This window comes from Piliocolobus tephrosceles, chromosome 2 (assembly GCF_002776525.5).
Source record: "Piliocolobus tephrosceles isolate RC106 chromosome 2, ASM277652v3, whole genome shotgun sequence".
NCBI lineage: Eukaryota > Metazoa > Chordata > Mammalia > Primates > Cercopithecidae > Piliocolobus > Piliocolobus tephrosceles.
In genome coordinates, this window is record NC_045435.1 from 27764237 (window position 1) to 27785491 (window position 21255).

Here is a 21255-nt window from a genome sequence, read left to right on the forward strand (position 1 = left end):
TTATTTTATTTTATTTTATTTTATTTTATTTTATTTTATTTTATTTTTGAGACAGAGTCTCGCTCTGTTGCCCAGGCTGGAGTACAGTGATGCGATCTCGGCTCACTGCAAGCTCCACCTCCCAGGTTCATGCCATTCTCCTGCCTCAGCCTCCCGAGTAGCTGGGACTACAGGCACCCGCCACCACGCCCGGCTGATTTTTTGTATTTTCAGTAGAGATGGGGTTTCACCGTGTTAGCCAGGATGGTCTTGATCTCCTGACCTCGTGATCCGCCCACCTCGGCCTCCCAAAGTGCTGGGATTACAGGCTTGAGCCACCATGCCTGGCCTCTTTCTGAATTATTTTTAAGTGATAAAATTGAAAGCTTCTGTTAATGAGTGTATTGGTCACTTGATGCATTTTGAGATTATTATTGGTTTTATTAGTTTATTTTTAAAAAACAATTCACTCACAACAATGACAGAATACAATTCTAAAAATATAGGTTAAAAGTTATTATAGGCCAGGCACGGTGGCGTACACTTGTTATCTCAGCACTTTGGGAGGCCGAAGCAGGTGGATCACCTGAGGTTAGGAGTTCAAGACCAGCCTGACTAACATGGTGAAATCCCGTCTCTACTAAAAATACAAAAAATTAGCTGGGTGTGATGGTGGACACATGTAGTACCAGCTACTTGGGAGGCTGAGGCAGGAGAATCGCTTGAATGCAGGAAGCGAAGGTTGCAGTGAACCAAGATCGTGCCATTGCACTCCAGCCTGGGCAACAAGAGGGAAATCCCGTCTCAAAAAAAAAAAGTTATTATAAATATATTATCCTGTTAAATAAGCCCTGCACAGGCAAAGCACCCAGATTTCACCACACTAGAGGCTAGATTTTGTGGTCAGAATTGCATAGGCACACAACTGCATTTAGCTATTACTTTGGTAAATAATTACATCAGAATTGGTGTTAAGAATCTTTAATGTGAAAAAGCTGTGAGAATCCAGAAAATTCTGACATATAGTGATAGTTGGTTTTACATTAATTTTCTGCTGCCTATTATGCTATTTGGAGGTTATACTAACATAACAGTTTAAAACAGAGTTTGATTTCTAAAGAAGACTCACAGGACCCAAAATGCAATGCTTATAAATCTACAGCTTATTTCAAGAAGAGGAGACAACGTAACAAAAATATTACAATATGCAGCATATCCTATCCTACACTTACAGCCAAGAGTTCAGAGAAGTCAGATATGAGCTCCTTCGTCCTCCCTCTCTAAGGGCCATAGCCAGACACACTTTCTCTCTCAGATCAGAGACTGCTGATGCATATACAGAAGAGCTCAGAAGTGGGTAGTCCAAAACAGAGTCCCAACCAAGATTGCTTTAGATTTTACTGGTCACTTAGGTATATTCCTGCAACATAACCAGACTCCACAGCAGAGCTCTCCCAAGGTCTAACCTAGACTAGGTGTAAATGATCTGTCTCACAGTTGTCAACAAACAATGCTGGTGAGCTGGGAAAATCTGCCTCAAAACATTTTGGACACATGGTCACAAACAAAGCAACACTATTGATCAATATGTTTTATACCCTGACCATGGATCGATGACATGTAGAAGCTTGAGCAAACAGCTCAATTTAATTCCAGATCTGCTGAAATTGACCCTCACTGCAGAGAAGCTGCCATTTGACACTTTAGACTCTACATTACCATAAATGGATCATGCCATGCCTTGGCATTATTGTATGGCTCTTACACAAAATGTTAGTGACTAACCATGTTCTTATCTGTCTGGTAGGAATATATATTACTAATGAAGAGAGAAAAGACAAAGATGGATTTCTGGAACTGAAGTCTGTTTTAACAAGGGTACATAGTAATAAACCAGCCCAATCAGACAACTTGACCATTTGGTGTATGGCTCTGTCTCCAGTCCCAGGAAATAAAGTGTGGAACACCTCGTCAGAAAAGATCACTTTTCTCTTAGGTGAGTTGTCTATTTAATAAGCTCAACAAGCATTTGACAAGACTGCCATAAATTCAGAATATCTTTAATGGGAACAAGTAAAATGCTTATCACATCCATAACGTTTTAATCTCAGAAAACTTTCTATGTAACTCATAACTATTTCAAATTATCAAACATTTTTGACGAATAGGACTCCAGTGAAAAGAATTCTTCAAATAAAAATAAAATAGTTGATTCATGTTTTCACAAGGAATTTCTGCTGAATACTGCAAATTTTTGTTCAAATTTAATTCATCTAACCCTTAATTAGCTAGCATTTTTATTAATCCATCACATAATGAAAATTAATACTAATACTGATGATCAAAAAAGATTTAAAAGACCTTAAAATTCCTTCTGCATCCTTAGGAACATTCCATTATGTACAACATATATACTTTTGATACTTAGGAAGGGATAAGATGTGTACAATAAAAATACCACAAAAATAGGGATTGTATCTTAATAATTGTAGTATCCCTAGGTTCAAGCACAGTATTTAGCCAATAGAAGACTTTTATGACTTGAAAATTGTTATATAGGATTAGTGTAGTTATTATATCATTTGACTAACCGGAGTATTTACTACCCTGAACCAGACGAAATAATGAAGATTTTACTACATAAAAGATAAACTAATACCTCAATACATACAGTGACAACAGATATGCCTGAAGAAAAATAGAAGTAATGACAACTGTCAAATATTCATATTTAACAGTAATCTTATAAAACGTAAATATATTTGCAAATCATTATTACAGCTCTATAGGAGCATTAATCTATATAACCACATCCTATTTTCAGAGATATCATAATCTATAGCATACTCATAAAAACACAGAATAATTTAAGAAGGAAACAGTTTTTCTTTGTTCCAAGGGCCCAATCCGCATCTTGGGTTCTGTCCAGTTCCTTCACAAGTGCAGTGATTGGTTATGAAGAATAGTGTATGCCCAACACAAATCTATCCCCACTACTCAGAAGCAGGTGTGATTCTGATGCTGGGGCATTGACATCACTCCTGTAGCCCTGCCTGTGTGTCTGTGTGTATGTATATGTATATGTATGAACACATCTACCTGTGTACTTTGAGTTAATCATTCAGAAATTGTGATATATTTATATATAGCCTTACTCAACTTCACCTAATTCCCTCAGGAATAAGTCAACTCCTTCCTGGAAAGCTGAACATAATAGGGCTGCAGTCTTGGAACAATGTGGAGGTAGCTGATTCTCACACAGATCTGTCAGTAGCTTTGGCAGAATCTAAGGACGTGAGCTAAAGGATCCCAAAACTCAAATTCCTAAAGAGAACCCTCTTCCCATTATAGGCAGAACCGTGTTTATAAAACTAATGTTTTCTGATACTGAAACAGTGCTTGATTTCAGTATCAGAAAATAATGAATACCTTTTTAGGTAATAGGAAGAACACTGATTCTGATACTGAAAACACCATAATTCCAATTGTATAAGGCAGACCTTGATCTAGCATAATTTGGGGCTCTGAACAGGTGGTTAATTTTAAGTTGCCAAATGACTCTTTATCCTTTGTGATCAAATATGAAAGAAAATCAATCTTGAGGAGTTCAATTTCTCAAAATTAAAGCTTACATTCTCATCCCACTCTGGAATCTATCTATGTGACTGACTTAGAAGATGCCGTCAAGGCTCTATAAAGTAATGTCATCACTGTGTTATGTCTCCCTGTTGTTGCAAGCTCTTAAACACTTACTTCCACACACGCTCTCTGTCTGTGATAGCACTGCTGGATGCTTTGTGAACGCTGCAGTAAACTTCTGATGTGTGGTGCAAGAGTCATTGCCTTACCAACCTATTATTGTAGACAAGATACTGAGATGAAGACACAGAAGAAAAATCTGCCATCCCTGAGTGCTACATTAGAGAAATGCTAAGAATATTACACAGTAGGAAAAAGTTTTAGTGAGAAAAGGGAAGAAGTTTTGCTCTCTTTGCTCCCTTTTGTTTCCAGAAAAGGGTATTAATGTTGGAGACTCTGAGGTAACAGCCCTTTGAGGTGATTCTTTCTCCACCTATGCCTGGTCTCCCAAGAAGCTCTAGTGCTCAGTGATCCCTATTCTAGAAAACTCAGAAAGGGCATGGGATTAGGGTTAGGGTGATCAGTGACTCTTCACTTCAGGCAGCTATCTGTGCATCAGGACCTGCAGAATTCCCATGATCCACAGTAACTACCACTAAGAAAAAAAGTCTTTCAAAGATATCATGGACCAGGCACGGTGGCTCATGCCTGTAATCCCAGAACTTTGGGAGGCCGAAGCGGGAGGATTGCTTAAGTGCAGAAGTTCAAGATCAGCCTGGACAACATAGTGACACTTTGTCTCTACTAAAAAATTCAAAACATCAGCCAGGCAAGGTGACGCATGTCATTAGCCCCTATTACTCCGGAGGCTGAGGTGGGAGGATTGCATGAGCCCAGGAGTCTGAAGCTCCAGTGAGCCGTGATCATGCCACTACACTCCAGCCTGGGCAACAGTGCAAGGCCTTGTCTCAAAAAAAAAAAAAAAAAAAAATCCTGCCCTGCTAGCCTGTCAAAATGTCTAAAACCATGGCAATGCTGAGTCTATTTTTGGCAGATTTAAAGAGCTGAGTTTCGTGAGTTTTGTTTTAGAGAGTGGATGGGAGAAATTTTGTCTTGTTTTAATCCAAAAGTTGAGTACAATACCCCCTGGGGTGGATAATATTTTGGTTGTCATCACCCTTGACAGGGATTTGTTTATTAAGTGGATTTCTGACTGTAGCTGTAGAGATCAAGACCTTTGGGATAGAAAGAGAGTTAAGCATTGACAGGCGTGTAGGTGTATGTGTGTGTAGGTATGCATGTGTGTCTTAGCATGTGGAAAGAGGAGTAACAAAAAGATATCTTAATAGTGGAACAGGAGGACCACTGCATATTGGTGTGGAAGATGCCAGACAAATACTTCCTGTTTCATGACTTCCCTCAGTGCAGCTGATACCCGTGATACAAGTCACCTCATACCTGTGACTGATCCTTCCTGAGAGTATCAGTTGAGAACTTCGATATGCATATAAATCACCCAGGGATCTTGCTAAAATACAAAAATTCTGATTAAGTAAGTCTAGGTGGGACCTGAGATTCTGCATTTGTAACAAGATCCTAAAAGAAACCTATTCTGCTTGTCTATGGACAACACTTTGAGAAGAAAGGACCTAGCAAACCCTGGGATTTGGCTTACTTCTAGGTGGACAAGATAAGGCCTTATACAAGCCCTGAGGAAACCCCAGAATTAAGCCAGTTGCCCCGTGGGACGCACCCATGGCTACTGCTGCCCATGAGGTTGGTTCTGAGAGTCCTGCCAGGCCTACTCGAATGGACACACCCAGGAACAGATGAAGTGGCTTTAGGCGGCAGCTTACCGTCTTATGACATTATAGTAAATGCAATGATCTGGAAACTGGCAGAGGTGTTTCTGCTAAATTCTGCATTTGGGTTTTGGGAAACTGTTTCTCCTTTTTAGGTTTTAACCACTCTTTTCATACCCCCTGAGTTTTGTTTTGACCAAGGCAGAGTTTCCACTTTACAGTCTAATCTAAAACTAGACAGACATTTTTAGGCCCCATATTTTATGTTGAATGCTATGTTTCACCTCTGTCACAGGACAAAGTGTTCATCTCAAAATGCACATCTTACAACAATATATTATTAATGCACTATGAGGCTGAACACCTCAGCTTACAAAATCACTTGGTGATGAAATATGGCAGAAAAGTATCCTAAAACTGAAATATTCAATCAATGAAAAATAAAAGTTTCCCATTGTGGAAACTGAGCATAACGTATCAATATCTTCTGTTCCAGGAACTGGCAACCTTCTTCTGTAAAGGGCTAGATAGTAAATACATTTTAGGCTTTGTAGACTTTTTAATCTCTATCACAATTACTCAACTCTGTCACCTTAACACAAAAGCAACCATGGACAATATGTAAAAAAAAGAAAAAATGGTAAAAACTGTGGTCCAATAAAAATTTTATAAACATGATTTCACTGTAGGCCATAGTTTGACAACCTCTATTTTAATCAATATACAAAGAAAAACGTCTAGGCATTTATTTTCCAAGCCAATGCCCTGTCTTATTAAGGTAGCACTTTGGAAGATAATGCTTATGATCCACCAGCTGTCAGACACACACTTAATGCTGGTCTTCTTTCTTTCAGTGTTAAGAGTAAATTTGCATGCACTGATTCACCTACTTCCATTTGCCAGAATCCACCTACTTCCATTTGCCAGAATTTTGCGGAGCAAAACAGTGACTTCCCTTGAGGGGCATACAAGATGACACAGAGTTAGGAGGCATTTGCTAGGGTAAACACTGAGGGGTGAGCACATCACAAAGATCCCCAGGCTTCCTCAGCTTGAGAAGGTACATTCAGGGAAGTTTGGGGATAAGAAAGTGTCAGCAAACCACATAAATTAAGACCTAGAAGTCCCAGAAGTCACAGAGAGAATACTGTGTTTCAGCAATTGGGTTGAAACATTGCTTATTGGATAGAGGGTATTATTTGAGAGAGATGGAAAAAATGATAGGCAACATCAGGAAATTGGGAGTGTAATGACAGCTCAAACAATAATTAGACTTGTGTGTCATGCTGAAGAATTCAAACTTATTTGGGATGTATGAAGAAAAAGGATGGTCATTTTGTTAACCTATTCATGTACCTCCCAAATGACTGTCCTCCACCTCCTCAGAGATTATTTGCACAAAAGCGTTCATATAGTAGTAGGTCAGAGCTAGCTATGAGTGCCACCCACAGCCAATGGCAATAGCAATGCTACTAACAATGAGAAGAGAACATACATGCATCTAGCTTAGAAAAACAAATTCCTCCCACTGGGCTATGTGCTATCCAGTGACATAACGTAAGTAAAATATACTTGTCCCTTAAAGTACATTACAGAATAGAACCAATAGTTTAATTATCAATTAAACATCCAGATAATTGATGTAGTTCTTCAGATGTGTAACACTGTATGCAGTAACATTATATCTACAAACATCACAAAATCTTCTAACTTCAAAATCATCTAAGCACATTTAACCCACATTTTCCTAAAGTCAATAGAGTCTTCTCGCATTTGTAAATTGTCCTTCCAATAGGGCTGTTTTTAAATACAGTAATGGAGATTTAAGGAATTGACATAAATGTAAAACATAAGTAAAACTACATTCTAGCCTCTATTTCAACTCCCCCCAACACACACACACACACAAAAGTTGTAGCCAAACAAAAATATTATGACAAAAGTTGACATTTTAGAAAGCAGAATAACATCACAAGTTTACTAATGTTACATCCAACTGGATAGTTGTATCATTGTTTCTACTCTTGCTGATATAAAAACTTTTGTGAGTTTATGGATTTTGTAAACTACATGATTACTTATCAAACACTTCAAAATATTAAATGCTATAATAGTTTTACCAGGTCTTGGTAAAGTGTAACTTTTACCAGGGAGCCCTCTCAGATCTCCCAGTCTTTATCGGTACACCTTCATTGCGTTCCTGTGGCCACCTATACTTTCACTGTCATGGTACTCAACACAATGCGTGGCTGCCTAGTTTCTAGGCCATCGGCCCTTTAAGGACAATCCCATGTCTTTGTCATTCATCATTATATCCCACTGCCTTGACCATAATAGGTCCCCAATATATTGATTTGTTACATGATGAATAAATAAAGGAAAGTGTATTTAGGAACTAAGGCAATACTTTATCTTTCTATTGCAATATTTTGTTCATTATAAATCTCTTTCTAACCCTTTCAGGTTCTGAAATGTCCACAACAGACCCTCCACCGACTGTTATAGAATCTGCCCTTGACACTCAACCTTCTCCAGCCAGCAGCGTTTCTCCTACAAGTAAGAATGTTTTCACACTGAGCTATTAATTTAACCAAGCAGATAATTTAACCAAGCAGATAAAATTTCAGCAAACTTGCATGGTTCATGCCTGTTTCTTAGCTATGACTTTTTTTCGGCTGAAATCGAGTTTTATTTTTTAAGAGTTTTATTGAGATAGAATTCACGTCACATTAATGCGCCCATTTAAAATGCATGATCTAATAGTTTTTAGTATGTTCACAGACTTGTACAACCATCACCACAGCCAATTTCAAAACATTTTCATCACCTAGTAAAGAAACTCCCAAGCATATTAAAGTGTCATTCTCATGGCTTCAAAGGGTTAACATAACTTCCAAAATCCTTTACTTGAAGCCCTGGGAAAATTAAGGTCAATAAATATTCAGTGAGGAATTTAAATTCTGTATTTATTATTAAATAGGTTAATAAATTGATAGTCATTCTCCAAAACAATGTTCTCAGTGGGGAGTTTAAGAGATTGGTTGTAAATCGAGATAGGCCAAAGGAGGTTAAATCCTTTTAAATTTAAATTTGTTCTGGTTCAAATTAATGTTGACGAAGTTGACTAGCGAGGAGTATGAATTCAGCCCTCCCATCTCAGGCATCATTAATAATGGAGGTCAGCCTGGGTCAGCAATACTATGACAAAGGAGTGGCAGTGACTCTCAAAAGTTGTCATTGACGCAACACATCATAAATTCCCATGTCCGTGGCCTTTGTGTCTAACAAAGAACCATGGTGACTCTCTAATACAAAAAAGCTTATATTCTATGTAAAGCAGAAGTAAGGCTCTCATTTCTCATTTAATTAAAACTATCAATTTTAGCTCAAAATGAGAACTGAAAATGGAATAAAACAAAAGCAGTCAGTAGGAATGAACAATTCCTTTGTCTGGTAACCTTTGGCATATAGCCTGCAGTCACTGTCACAGGCTGATACTTCTCAGAAAATGAAGCAAGTGGCAGAAAAGCTTGCAAACCACCCATCGAAAGTTTCACATCCATCTGATTTTCTCATGTTCTTAATGTTTTGTAATTTTTCTTTTCTTCTTTTTTGAAGCCTGTTTTTCTTCTACTTTTAACTCACCACCGATAATAAACCACAGTTAATTATGGCATTTTTCATTCAACAAGTATTAGCATATTCAAAAATAATAAAACCTTAAATCTCTCTAGTATCCTATGTATTAGTTTTCCATTGCTGCATTAAAAATAACTCAAATTTTAGCAATTTACAAAACATGTATTGTTGCATATGGTTTCTGGGGGTCGGAAATTCAGGAGCAGCCTAGCTGGAAGGTGCTAACCTGGGTTCTTTCATGAGGTGCAGTCACACTGTTGACTGGGGCTTCAGTCATCTGCAGGTCTGACTGAAGCTAAAGAATCTGCTTCTAAGCTCTAGCACATAGATGATCTCAGTTCCTCAGCACATGTTCTTCTCTATAGCTCTGCATACAATATGGCACTTGGCTTCCTCTGGACCAAGTAATTCAAGAAACAGAGTGACTAAGTCAAAAGCCATATTGCCTTTTTATGCCTTTGTCTCCAAAATTGCATATCATTACTTCTGCTTTATTTTATCTACTAGAAGTAAGTCACTAGGTCCATCTTATACTCAAGGGGATGAGAATTAGTCTCCAGCTATCAAAGAATCTCTGAACAAATTAAAGCCACCATACCCTGTCATTTAGAAGTGTCTGCACATAAAAGGCAATGTGGTTTGACCTTCTTTATTATGGGTGGTAGACTGAGCAAGCATTATTGTTCCCACTTGCGAGATAGGGACATTGAGATGCTGAGAGCTTAAATGATCACATACCTAGTAAGTGACAGTGTTTTGCATTCACACCACAGTCTTATGACTAAATTTAGTTCTCACTACATTAGATACCACTTTTTCTCCAGTTGGTCCAAACATACCATGAGAACGGGAACCGTATTTGTTTTGCCTCCTAGCACAGAGTAGGCAGTCAAAAACTATTAGTTGAATAACTAACTGAATGAATGAAAGAATTAATAAGAATAAGGTCCCTTCACTATGTAGATGCCATTTAATAGACTATTTAATGCTAAAGAAAAAAAGATAAAAATATATTTCTGCCTTCAGGAAGGTTGCAGTCTACTTGGAAGAGAAGGTATACACACATAAAAACAATAATTCAAAATAGTAAGATGAAAGGTGGTATACTTTACAGAATTAAAATGCCCAGGGGGAGGTACAAACCAGTATTAGGCTTTGAAAATTCTTTATGAGTTCATGTGCTCAGAAAACGTTACCTGGGAAAGATGAAATAACTTGATCTTTCAAGTATATATTGTATATATTTGACTCAGTGGAGAGCTTGAAAGAACATTCTAAACAGAGAAAACAAAGTGAGCAGTTGTGCAGTGACAAAGATGTTTATGGGCATTTGAGAAAGCATCAGTAGATAAGCTTGGATCAAAGAGGTGGTATTGCGTATTGAAAAAGCAGGGATGAAGACTGGAAAATGCAAACTAAACAGAGCTTTGATCCCCAGTTTAAGGACTCCAAATGCTATCCTTTATGAAATAGGGGAAGGACTTCATTCCACTTTATTTTAGAAATAAAGTGATATAACTCATTCATCAAATATTTATTGAGCACCTACTACATATCAGGAACCCTTGTAGGTGCTGTGAATACAGCAATGAACAAAACTGAAAAAAACATGTCCTCATAGCATTTATATTCTGCTAGTTAAAAGCAGACATGAATTTCTTCTAGTTGAATTTTTATGGGGTTAGTCTACACACACTAAGTGCTTATATCAGTGCTTACAAACACAATTCATACTTCTGTGACAAAATTCAAAGCAAAAGAAAGCAGTTGTTACACTTAAGAAGCCTACAATTTAATATAGGTTTAGTATTAATGAAGGAAAGAAAGCACAGTCAAGTACCATATTTGTTTAAAAGCAGGGGGGGAAATGCTACCTGATCTACTATCACACTAAGACGATATAGTTGGGAAGTCTATGCAGAATCAAAAGACCTCCGTAAAACAAGGTTCCACCACACTGGACCTGAGGATTGTGTTAGATAAGTGGTTGTCCACCAGGGTAATTTTGCTACTCCAGAGGACCTTTGGCAGTGCCTGGAGACATTTTTGGTTGTCACAAAGAGGGTGGGAGGGTGCTACTGGCATCTAGTGCATAGAGGCCTGGGATGCTGCTAAACATTGTACAACACAAGCCAGAACAGACCTCACAACCAATAATCATTTGGTTCAAAATGTCAATAGTGCCAAGGCCAAGAAGCCTTGTTTCAGGTCAAGGCTTAGGTGTAATTACAGTAGGTATCTCTTACTTTTCAAAATCAAATCTGGATTTCTGTCAAGATGGCAACAATAGTTTATGTGTGGAATAATTTTCTGTTTGATTTTTTATGTCAATAAAACTCATATTAAACCAGTGGCAGATTATGTCTAAATAAACTTATCTTTTTGGAATAATCACTGAATTACTATTGAAAAATCCAAATTTTATCTTGGCAAACTGGAGGGTAATTGCGAAATCACACGATGACTTCCTGCCTCAGAAGCTGGTAGGATTCACCTTTGCATGTTCTTTGAAGAAAGGAAGCGAGATGAAGCATGTCATGGAAACCAACTTCAAAAGCTGTGGTTTCATTCTAAATTCTAAGATGTAATGAGCTTTATAATCCAGTCATCATTACGAAGCTACATGTCTGGCTGCAAGCATCCAATTCTTATTTTTTCCTCAATGAAAGGATATTTTTTAAACAAATGTTGAAGGTCATGAAAGCAATATTTTTTAACGAGGGGAGGAGAACTTAATAACTCATAACAAACTGCAAGAGTTATCCAAGGAAGCCCAGCTCAATTCAACCTGAACCAATTAGTGTTTGCTGAGTCCCAACTGCATTCTCAGCGCAGTTCAAGGAAGACAGGCTGACAAGCTAAGTGGCGAGATGAGACAAGTCCATGTGGAACAATCAGAGACACTTGATGAATCCAGGGTGGGGCTGTTCAGACACAATTCAGGAGCTTCCATAGCCTTGAGGAGAGAGCCCTGTTGTGCTTTTCAATTCACTGGCTATGACTCGGCTAAGAGTTGCGTAACCTAAGAGATGCCAACCCGGTGTGGCAATCATCCAAGACACTTATTCATGAAACTCGTAAGTATGGAGTGCCTACAATGTGTCAGGGACTTTTGAGGTGCTCGGATACAGTGATGAACAAGACAGAGAGGGCTCCTGTTGCTTACAGAGCTTGTGATCCTGTGTGACCCATTTGCCTTGCCTCCTATTTTACTGCCCACCAGTCCCTTTCACTCTGCCTCCTATTGTTATGTCTGCACATGACCCTTACACCTGATGATGCTGATTTTAATATTAAGCCCTTTCTAATGACTTAGCTGGTCCTCACTATCTGGGTCTTTCTACTCCTGGATACTTAGAGTAAAACACTAGGTCCAGTCTGCCTCTAATCCTCAGCCAACACCCCAGGTAGACAGAACTGATCCTTGCCAAGTGGATGATCAGACACTGAGGGGCACAGACTAAAGGAAGCAACTGCCCAGGGGATGCAACAAAACTACTGATTTAAGAGTAAGAATGTCAGAAATGGTGGGGGATCAACCCAGATGACATGTCATTAGATGAGATTAGAAGAAAGTAAATCAGAAGTTCAGCAGTTGATAGGGGTATTGGATTCTAATGTTAACAGGGGAATGCCAGAGAGAGTCTGCAAGGCAGTGAGAAGGCTCCAGTGATTTGTTTGTGACAGCAACTTCTGACCCCTTTGTTAGTCATGCCATGCCTGTGTTCAGGTGCCAACAGGGCACCTCAATTGCTGTTCAATAGTTTCTGCCTTTATCAATATGTATCTGCTGCTGAAAAGTAAGAAAAGTCAGTGAGTGCTGGGGGAAAGGAAGGGGAATCAGAGAAGTCTTCACACAGGGTCTGGAAGAAAATACTGACTCAGGTGGAAGAAAGATGAGAAATGGATCTTCACATTCTCATCACAAGCAAAGGCATAAAACAAAATGAGCGCAGGACATGAGAAGACAAGCAAGAGTTCTGATATTGCTTGTTGGGAGAAGGCTAAGTGTTGAATAGGTGGGGTGGAACAAGGTAAAGATGAGCTTCAACTCATTTAGCCCCAGTTCATAGCCCACAGCCCAACATGTCTCCTTTGTGCTGGGCTGAAGGTCAGTGCCCACGTTATCCTAACCACGCAGATTGATGAGGCTGACTCAAATGTGTTTAGATGTAGCTGAAGGCTTGTGTTGTCCAGTTAATGTCACTACTGTGTTTAAATGTCAACTAATGGGCTATGAATTGGGGCCATGATCTGAACAGCAAATAGCCAGTATGGCTTTTTTAGTATGTGGGAAAATGTCAGGAAAACAGAAGCTATGTATATGGTAGGTGATAGTTGCAAGAGCAGGGAGCAAGAAGACTAAATGATATAGATTTAAAGTGGTTTAAGTTTATTTTCCGTGATCACAAAGGTGGTTAAAAAAGTGATATGGTCTGAACTAGAATGGGCATTGGTAGAAGTGGAGAGTGCTGCAACAGGAGGCCTACCAGGATTGTTTGCATAAATGCAGGGGCTAAATAAAAGGTTGTCAGAGAACAATCATACGAGGACCTTTCCATTTTTTTCCTAGCAATTACATAAAAATGTTTACCAACTGACATGATTGTATAATAACACTAAGCAAAAATATTAATATTTGTTGGTTGCCTCCAATATGCACAGACTGTTCTAAACTAGTAAAGGTATTTTCTCATTGAATCCTCCCAACAACACATTACTTAGGTACTATTATTATCCCACTTTACAGATGAAGATACTGAGGCACAAAGAGGTTAAGTAACTCACCCAAAGTCAAGCAGAAAGTAGATGAGCCAGTATTGAGCCCAGACAGACTTCAGACCTTGAGTCCTACTGTCTCAGAGAGTACATGGTTGGTGCTGAATAAATGTCTTTAGACACTGAATAAATCCCTTCTAGTGTGAAGCTGTTATAGGTCTCAGGAAAAGGTCAAACATGACAGCTATGCTTACATTAATCTCTCCCTTTTTTAGACCAGTGTTTTCCTGAGACATGCAGCATCTGAGAGTGAAGCTAACATTTCCTCGTTGGAAAAAAAATAAAAGAACCCCCCCCGCCATTTGTGCCCCCCCCCCCCCCCCCCCACCGCCATCAACACTATTATCATATAATTCTCACGGTAGGTATGAATCTACAGAATCCATACAAAACTCCAATGCTTTTCCTTGAATCCTAGGAAATTCTGTTTATCGTATCTTTTTCACCACCTTCCACCTGGGGCACACAAAACAGACTGTTAAAAGGATTTCTCTTTTTTCTTTATCTGTCACCTGTAAGTCAAGCTCAGCCTTCTTGATGACTAGTTTACATTGGATATTTGTCTATTCAGTTATTCCCCTTTGGGGTGAGATTCCTCAGGGTAAAAGCTATCGGATGACCTATTTTTCAGTTTATTTCATAATGATTGAGTATCTACAAGCTCACCACATGATGCATGATGAGCTCTGTCCTGCTTACAGTCATCTTCCCCAAGGGAGTCCTGAAACCCTTTCTGGACCAGTAATCCAACAATACACATTATTATTCCCCATTTAGTCAGCACATGTCCCGAACAATCTGCCTCCCACATGAAACCAATTTTATGCAGGGTTTAGGTTTAGGTTTCACACCACATGTCTCCTTTATGCTGGGCTGAAGGTCAGTGCCCACGTTATCCTGACCACACAGATTGATGAGGCTGATTCATATGTGTTTAGATGTGGTTGAAGGCCGGTATTATCCAGTTAATGTCACTACTGTGTTTAAAGGTTCTTTGTGCTGCGGGTAAATTGATGGAGAGCAATTACACATTTGTCCAGAAACTAGATGGATAAGTCTAAGTCTGTGCCATGCCAATAGGTGCTGTAGTGATAGAATGAAAGGCCAAATGGAAATATTTCTATTTTAGAAAATAAGTTAAATTTTTAGGTTCAGTTTTACATTGGAGTAAGGCAAAATCTTAGATGACAGAGTCTGACTAACCGGATAAGTTAACCAGCAGCTTGAAACTTACAAATAACTTTTACCTTTGTACTTTGTTGATTAAATAAGCTAAACTGGGTAGGTTAGCAAAAAACAATTTTTACTTTTTCCATTCTTCTCTGTTCAAATGAGATCTACTGAGTAATTTTTTCTTGGCCTCTAAAAGAAATTTCCAACAGATTACTTGGCTTTTTGGTGATTTTCATATAATAAATGTCATCTGGTCCCTTTCAGCCTCAAGAACAGACTTGTGTCAGTAATTAAAAACTCTTGTCAAATGTAATGTCAAAATTCTAAAAAGTTAATTTAGTCCGGAACTTCTTTCCTCTCCCTTCCCCCAAATGTGGGTCTAACTCAACTTGGAAAGACTGGGGTATGTGAGGTGGGGGTAGGGAAGAGACAGGGAATGTCTCTGATTCCCTGGCCTGGCTCCATCCTCTCCTCCACTCCTAGCTGCTGGCTTGGGCCCCTCTTTATGGGGAATGGCATAAGAAGAAGAAGGGAGAGGTAGCTAAGGAAGGACCTTCCTCAATAGGCTGGCTGTAATCTGACTTAGGTGTCCTCTGGATGAGGAGAATAAAAATTGCCATGTTGGCTTCATGGGGCACTCTGGCAGGGTTTTCAGAAATCCCTGACTGTCCTATGACTGCTTCCCTTGGTGCAGGCCATGCCTCTCTTCTGGTCTTCTGCTTCCTTCTCCCTGCAGCCTCTAAATTTCTGAAGGTCAGCTCCTCTTGGGGAATTCTTTGCTCCTCTAGGTGTTCTTCCTGAGTGAGATTATTTTCATGGCACCCTATTATGTCTGGAAAAATATGCACCTTTGCCTATTCTATGGGGGAAGTGCTCCTCTTCACCAGTGTGGCCCTGTCTCTCTTCTCCGTGCCCATTCAGAGCTGCTAACCAACCATGGACTCCTCATGCAGCCTTTCCAGCCTGAGTAAGGTACCATGCCCCTTTGTCCTAAATTCCAGGACACACAGGTCAAGAGATCTGGGTAGTTCTCCCAGATCCACACTTTACTTGGTCTAAAGTGAAGGAGCGGATTCTTCTTCATCTTCTCCATGAGGGAGGGCCTGATGCACAGGACCCTTCAAAGGAACTCTTAGCCAAGCTGCTCCCACTCCGTCACACAGCTCTGAGGTTGATGATGGACCAACACTGTCAGGTCCCACTCCACACTGCCTCGCACGTCCTGCATAGGTGGGCTAGAACCCTGCTGTCAACGTGAGGTGGCTTGTGCCCTGTGCTATGGTTCTTAACCTTTGGAACCTCATCTGAAATGAAGGTACAAGGATTCCATTTAAAAATTTTGTTCTGCATGATCCATTGAAGAGTTAAAGGAAATAAAGTGAAAATGAAGCAAACATGATGAGGTGATGGTTAACGCACTGAGAGGATCCACAGAAAGCTGTAGTTCTTAGCAATAGTGTGATGGATAGAAAATAAACACTGAGTTCTAGAAGCATTGACCAAAGGTGAGTATGCTTGAGGAACATGAAGGGAGACAGGAGAGTGGAGAAAAGGGAAAGCTTTCATGTGGGTGGTTCCTTCCTCTAAGGGTGATTAAAAGCAACAGAAGAGACTAAGCAAACAAAATACCTACATAGCACTTGGTTCACAGTAAGTGCCAACATGTTGTATTCTATTGTTAGACCCTCTAAATCCATTCGGAAATACAGTGAGAACCCAAGGTAGGAAATAGAATGGCTGATTAACCAGTCTGTCTTTGTCTAAGGGGTGTGTGTGTGTGTGTGTGTGTGTGTGTGTTTTAATAAAAATAATATAGGTTTAGAATAAAAGCAAATAATCTAGGTTTAGAATTATGTGTATCCACTTGAGACAGATACTGATGTAAACAAAACCAGGCTCACAAGGACCAAGGTCTAGTGAGGGGAGGAGGGAAGTGGGCAGTAAAGAGGAGCAAAAATCTACAGTTAGCATAAAAAGTCACATTATACCCTACTCGTTCTATCCCCCATGACTGCACTCTCCCTTCTCTTGCTTTGCTCAGTCAGGCTGGCCTCCTAGCTGTTTCTTTAGCGTGACAGGGTTTCTCTCATCTCAGGGCCTTTTAACCTCACTTCCTATGCCTGAAAACTTCTCCCCCTAAATATCTACATGGATCACACCCTCATCTTCTCAAAATTTTTGTTCAAATGTCACCTTCTCGATGAGGTACTCCATGACCACCCTATTTTAAATTGCAGCTGCCTCCCACCCCACTTCCCGTTCTCCATTTTTGGCTGTATTTTCTCCATAGGACATTTTAACACCTTCTGTAAGTTACCTGTTTGGCTCCTCTCCACGCACAAAAAAGTAAATCTGATGAGGGCAGTGTTTTTTATCTTATTTGTCTACTGATATAGCTGTACCACCTAGAGCAACGATGACACATGGTTATCAATGTGTTGATAATTCAGTAAATGTTTTTTACATGGAGAATTTTTTTAAGTACAAAAGAAAGAAGAGATTAACAAAGGAAGGCTTTAGGGAATGCAGAGGATATCTCCCTTAAAAAAAAGCCATCTGGCTAGGGCTGACGTCTGGGTAGTCTTATGACAGGAAGCTGAAAGGTGATGGTGGGACAGGAAGAGAAGCTACCAAAGGCCTGCTATTCTGGGCGGTTGTATGCTACACATCATGAGTGAGCTCTTCCATGACTAGGCCCTGGTTCTGATGATGCATGCTGCAGTAAGGCTAACTACAGTTATAAGGCCACCAGAATGGAATAAATATAGTCTTTAGTGTCAGACAGGCTTGGGTTCAGTTCCTGTCTCTGCCACCTACAGGCTCTGTAGCCTAGAGCAAGTCATTCTGATGGCAGCAGCTGCCCGACTGGACTAGCTGCTCTGAGGATGACAGCTGCGGCGAGGGAGGCGTGACTGGGACTGTGGAACCCACAGAGGCTGGGAACAGAAGGGAGCCTGCCCCCTACTGACTTGGTGGGGTAGGAGCCCTGGGCTCTCAAGGCAGCTGTAGCCACCCAGCTGCAGTTCCGTACCCTGGCATCCCAGGGCTCTCGGGGGCTGGGAACACCCCCACTTCTGCAGGCTGAGAAGGGCCTTCTTCCACTCCCTGGACTCTTGCCACTCCTAGCACCTGCTCCAATTTCGGAGCAAGGTCGAGGTTCAGCCCAGGCACTGTCACAACCTGGCCAGGTGTGTGCACGCTTGGGGCAGCACTGACACACCAATCCCCCACCTTGGCCCCCTCCAGACTTTGGGCGCCAAGGAGCAAGGAGGAAGGCAGCAGGTGGGGGTGAGCTAAGGGCAGCTGGATGCAGGCCTGCAGGTGCCCTTTGGTGCAAACAGCCTGGGCTATGGAAGGCATGATGACAGTGGGAGGCTGACTAGGTTCCTGGATGGAAAGGGGTAGGTCCCCAGTGAAACCCCACTTTCAGGCTAGGGATGGCCTGAAGCCTGGGAGCTGGGCTGCCAGTTCCAGGTGAAGTCCATGGATATGAGTGATAACTTCACTGATGACCATTGGATCAATTGGATAGTGCTTTTTCCAGGCCCGCCTATGGCCATCCATGGACCAATCACCATGCGCTTTCTCCCTTCTAATCCCATGAAAAACTGGGTACTCAGTCAGACTCAGACAGAAGTCAAGACTACCAGCTGTGAGAGGGAGCTACCCACTATGGGTCTCCTCGTCCAGACAACTTGCCTGTGGAAAGGAGCTACCCACTACAGGTCTCCTCTCCACTGAGAGCTGGACACTCACTTGGGGAGCCTGCCTGTGGAAGGGAACTACCCACCTCAGGTCTCCTGAGAGCTGTTCTGTGGCTCAGTGAAGCTCCTCTCCACCTTGCTCACCCTCCAGTTGTCTGCATACCTCATTCTTCTTGGAGGCGAGACAAGAACTCGGGACCTACTGAATGTCGGGACCGAAATAGTTGTAACATAAATCGGGCTGAAACACACCTCCCACCTGCTCACTATATTGCAAGCAATGAGAAAGAGAGAAGAGCTGTGGCCCTTTGGGGAGCCCAGACCTACGGCCCCCCAAGCCAGATCTGTAACACCCTCTTTGGAGCTCTACAGTCCCTGGCCTGGCATCTCTAAGCTTTCAGGTGCCACAGTGTTCCCCTTGTCCAGACGCCAGTGACCGCAGCAGAAACCGCTTGCAATACATCCGGTCCAGCAGCAGCCTCACACAGAGTCAGCACCCATGCTGGAGCCTGGAGCTTCCCACTCTGCCTCAGCAGCCAGTGTGCCTGGCTGTGTGCAGTGGCCAGACCCCACGCTGACTCGTTCACACACCCCTTACTGCTCTGCACCTGGCTCACCCTTGGCAGGTGTGGGATCCAGGCTGATAGCACAGACCAAGCACAGCCTGCCGAACCAAATGGATGGAACAAACCCAGAAGTGTGAGCAATACCCAGGCAGAAGGCACCACTGGCCACAGAATTTCTGGCTGGCAAAGCGACACCCCAAGGATCCTGTGACAATTTCACCTCTGTAGTAGTTTCCTTGTCTTAAATAAATGAGAGTAACATTATCTAGTTCATATGATTATTATGAGAATCAAATGTGAAAGTGCATAAAAAACAAAAATGAAGCTACGACTCATACTGTCCAGGCTGAGAAGAAATGTCATGAGTCTAGTAAGCAAAAACCATCTCAAAATAAATCAAGACCTTTATTTGTAATTTTTAATTCTGTGAAGGAGGAAACAATGACCAAATTTATTTCTCTCTTTTTTTTTAAGTTACCAGTTTATCCTTTATGCTCCCCTTATGCTACTTTGCAACTGCTCACTTGCTGCTTTTATTTGGCATATAGTAGGCCCATATTAAATTATCTTTAAAATCTATGTTGTTTGGAAAATATTTCAGCATTTCCCAAAAGTTAACCAACCATAGATCTTCTAGCCTTCCTCTACCCTTCCTTTCTCTAGCAATTAGGTCACCAGAAAGGCTGGCAAGAATATACATTAAGAGATTCAGTTCTGCCTAATGATGTCACATGGAGATGACCAAAATTAGCTCTTTTAGAACGTGTTTTCTGTCTACCCACTCAATTCAGCACTGACTGGAGCTGTCTTCTAACTTAATTGAATTTCCAGTGATAGTATAAAAGGGGGGCGTTATTTTATTTTAGTAAGAAAATTTTTAAAGAGTTAAAATAGAAATGGGCCAGGAAGGCTTCAAACCTCATGCAACCTCATGGCCATTTCTGAACTAGTATAAACAAAACATTTTGTGTGAAGTAGTGTTTACCTTTAAATTTCATCTTATTTCCTGGAGACATGGGTCATTATAGTATAACTCTGGATACTTGCAAGATTTAATAACACTAAGCATTCGCATTGAAGAAGGAATAAACAATCAGCAAACAAAGCCATCAACTCCCTATCACAGAGTTTGGCATCTTACTTGCCTATATAGTATCTCATGATTTAGAACACACTATTGAATATCGAAGATATTTTGCTATGTTGTGAAATATAAACTTAGCCTTAAAACGAAAGGTACAAAGCAAGCTTTCTCACATCTGGAAATATATGATCAATATGAATCTTTCAAAAACATAGCTACGAGGAATGCAAATAAAATATTTTTAATTCTCTACATGATATCAAGAGACAGTCAGACAAGTTCTTATATAGTTACAGAATCTCCAGATCAGGTTTTAAGAAGGGACTTTTTTTTTTTTTTTTTTTTTTTGTATTTTCTTTTTTTAGTAGAGACGGGGTTTCACTGTGTTCGCCAGGATGGTCTTGATCTCCTGACCTCGTGATCCACCCATCTCGGCCTCCCAAAGTGCTGGGATTACAGGCTTGAGCCACTGCACCCGGCCAGAAGGGACTTTTTAAAACAAAACAAAACAAAACTCCTAAAAAATAAGCAGTGTTGCTGCACCCTGTGCCACAGTTTGATCACTGTTCTCCTGCTGCTGCTTATGTCTCGGATATGCACTTTGGCAGGTAACACCCCACCTAGCTCTTACATCCAGTTCAACTCAGCACATGGAAAAAACACCCTGAGGGTTTGTAAAAGCCCAGCCCTGGAATGGACAGGTGCCAGAAATGGCTATTACTAATCCATGATATGTGAGACCACACACTGGGCCTTTGCACTGGCTATGCCCTCTACCTGAAAGCTCCCACCCTCCCTCCACTGGCCACAATTTCCCACTACCTTCCTTGGGAAAGCTTTCCTGGGACTCTGGCTGGGCCATCCCCCCTTTAATATGTTCTAGTGTTTGAACTGGCTTACGTGATCCTCTGGTTGATGTCCACCTCCTCCGTGAACTTAAACTCCAGGAG

The 21255-nt window shown here is 40.9% G+C and overlaps 1 protein-coding gene across 6 annotated transcripts in view; it reads left to right on the forward strand.

Annotated features, from left to right (window-relative positions):
- CD96 (CD96 molecule) overlaps nt 1-21255 on the forward strand; it is a 101403-nt gene that overhangs the window by 49543 nt on the left and 30605 nt on the right. For all 6 annotated transcript variants that reach the window (XR_002731741.2, XR_002731743.2, XM_023212843.2 and 3 more), the window contains exons 7-8: nt 1787-1975; nt 7824-7916. Coding sequence is in view for 4 of the 6 variants with exons in the window: in XM_023212843.2 (XP_023068611.2) it covers nt 1787-1975; nt 7824-7916 (282 nt within the window). In the remaining 2 variants the exon portion in view is untranslated. The remainder of the gene's footprint in view (nt 1-1786; nt 1976-7823; nt 7917-21255) is intronic.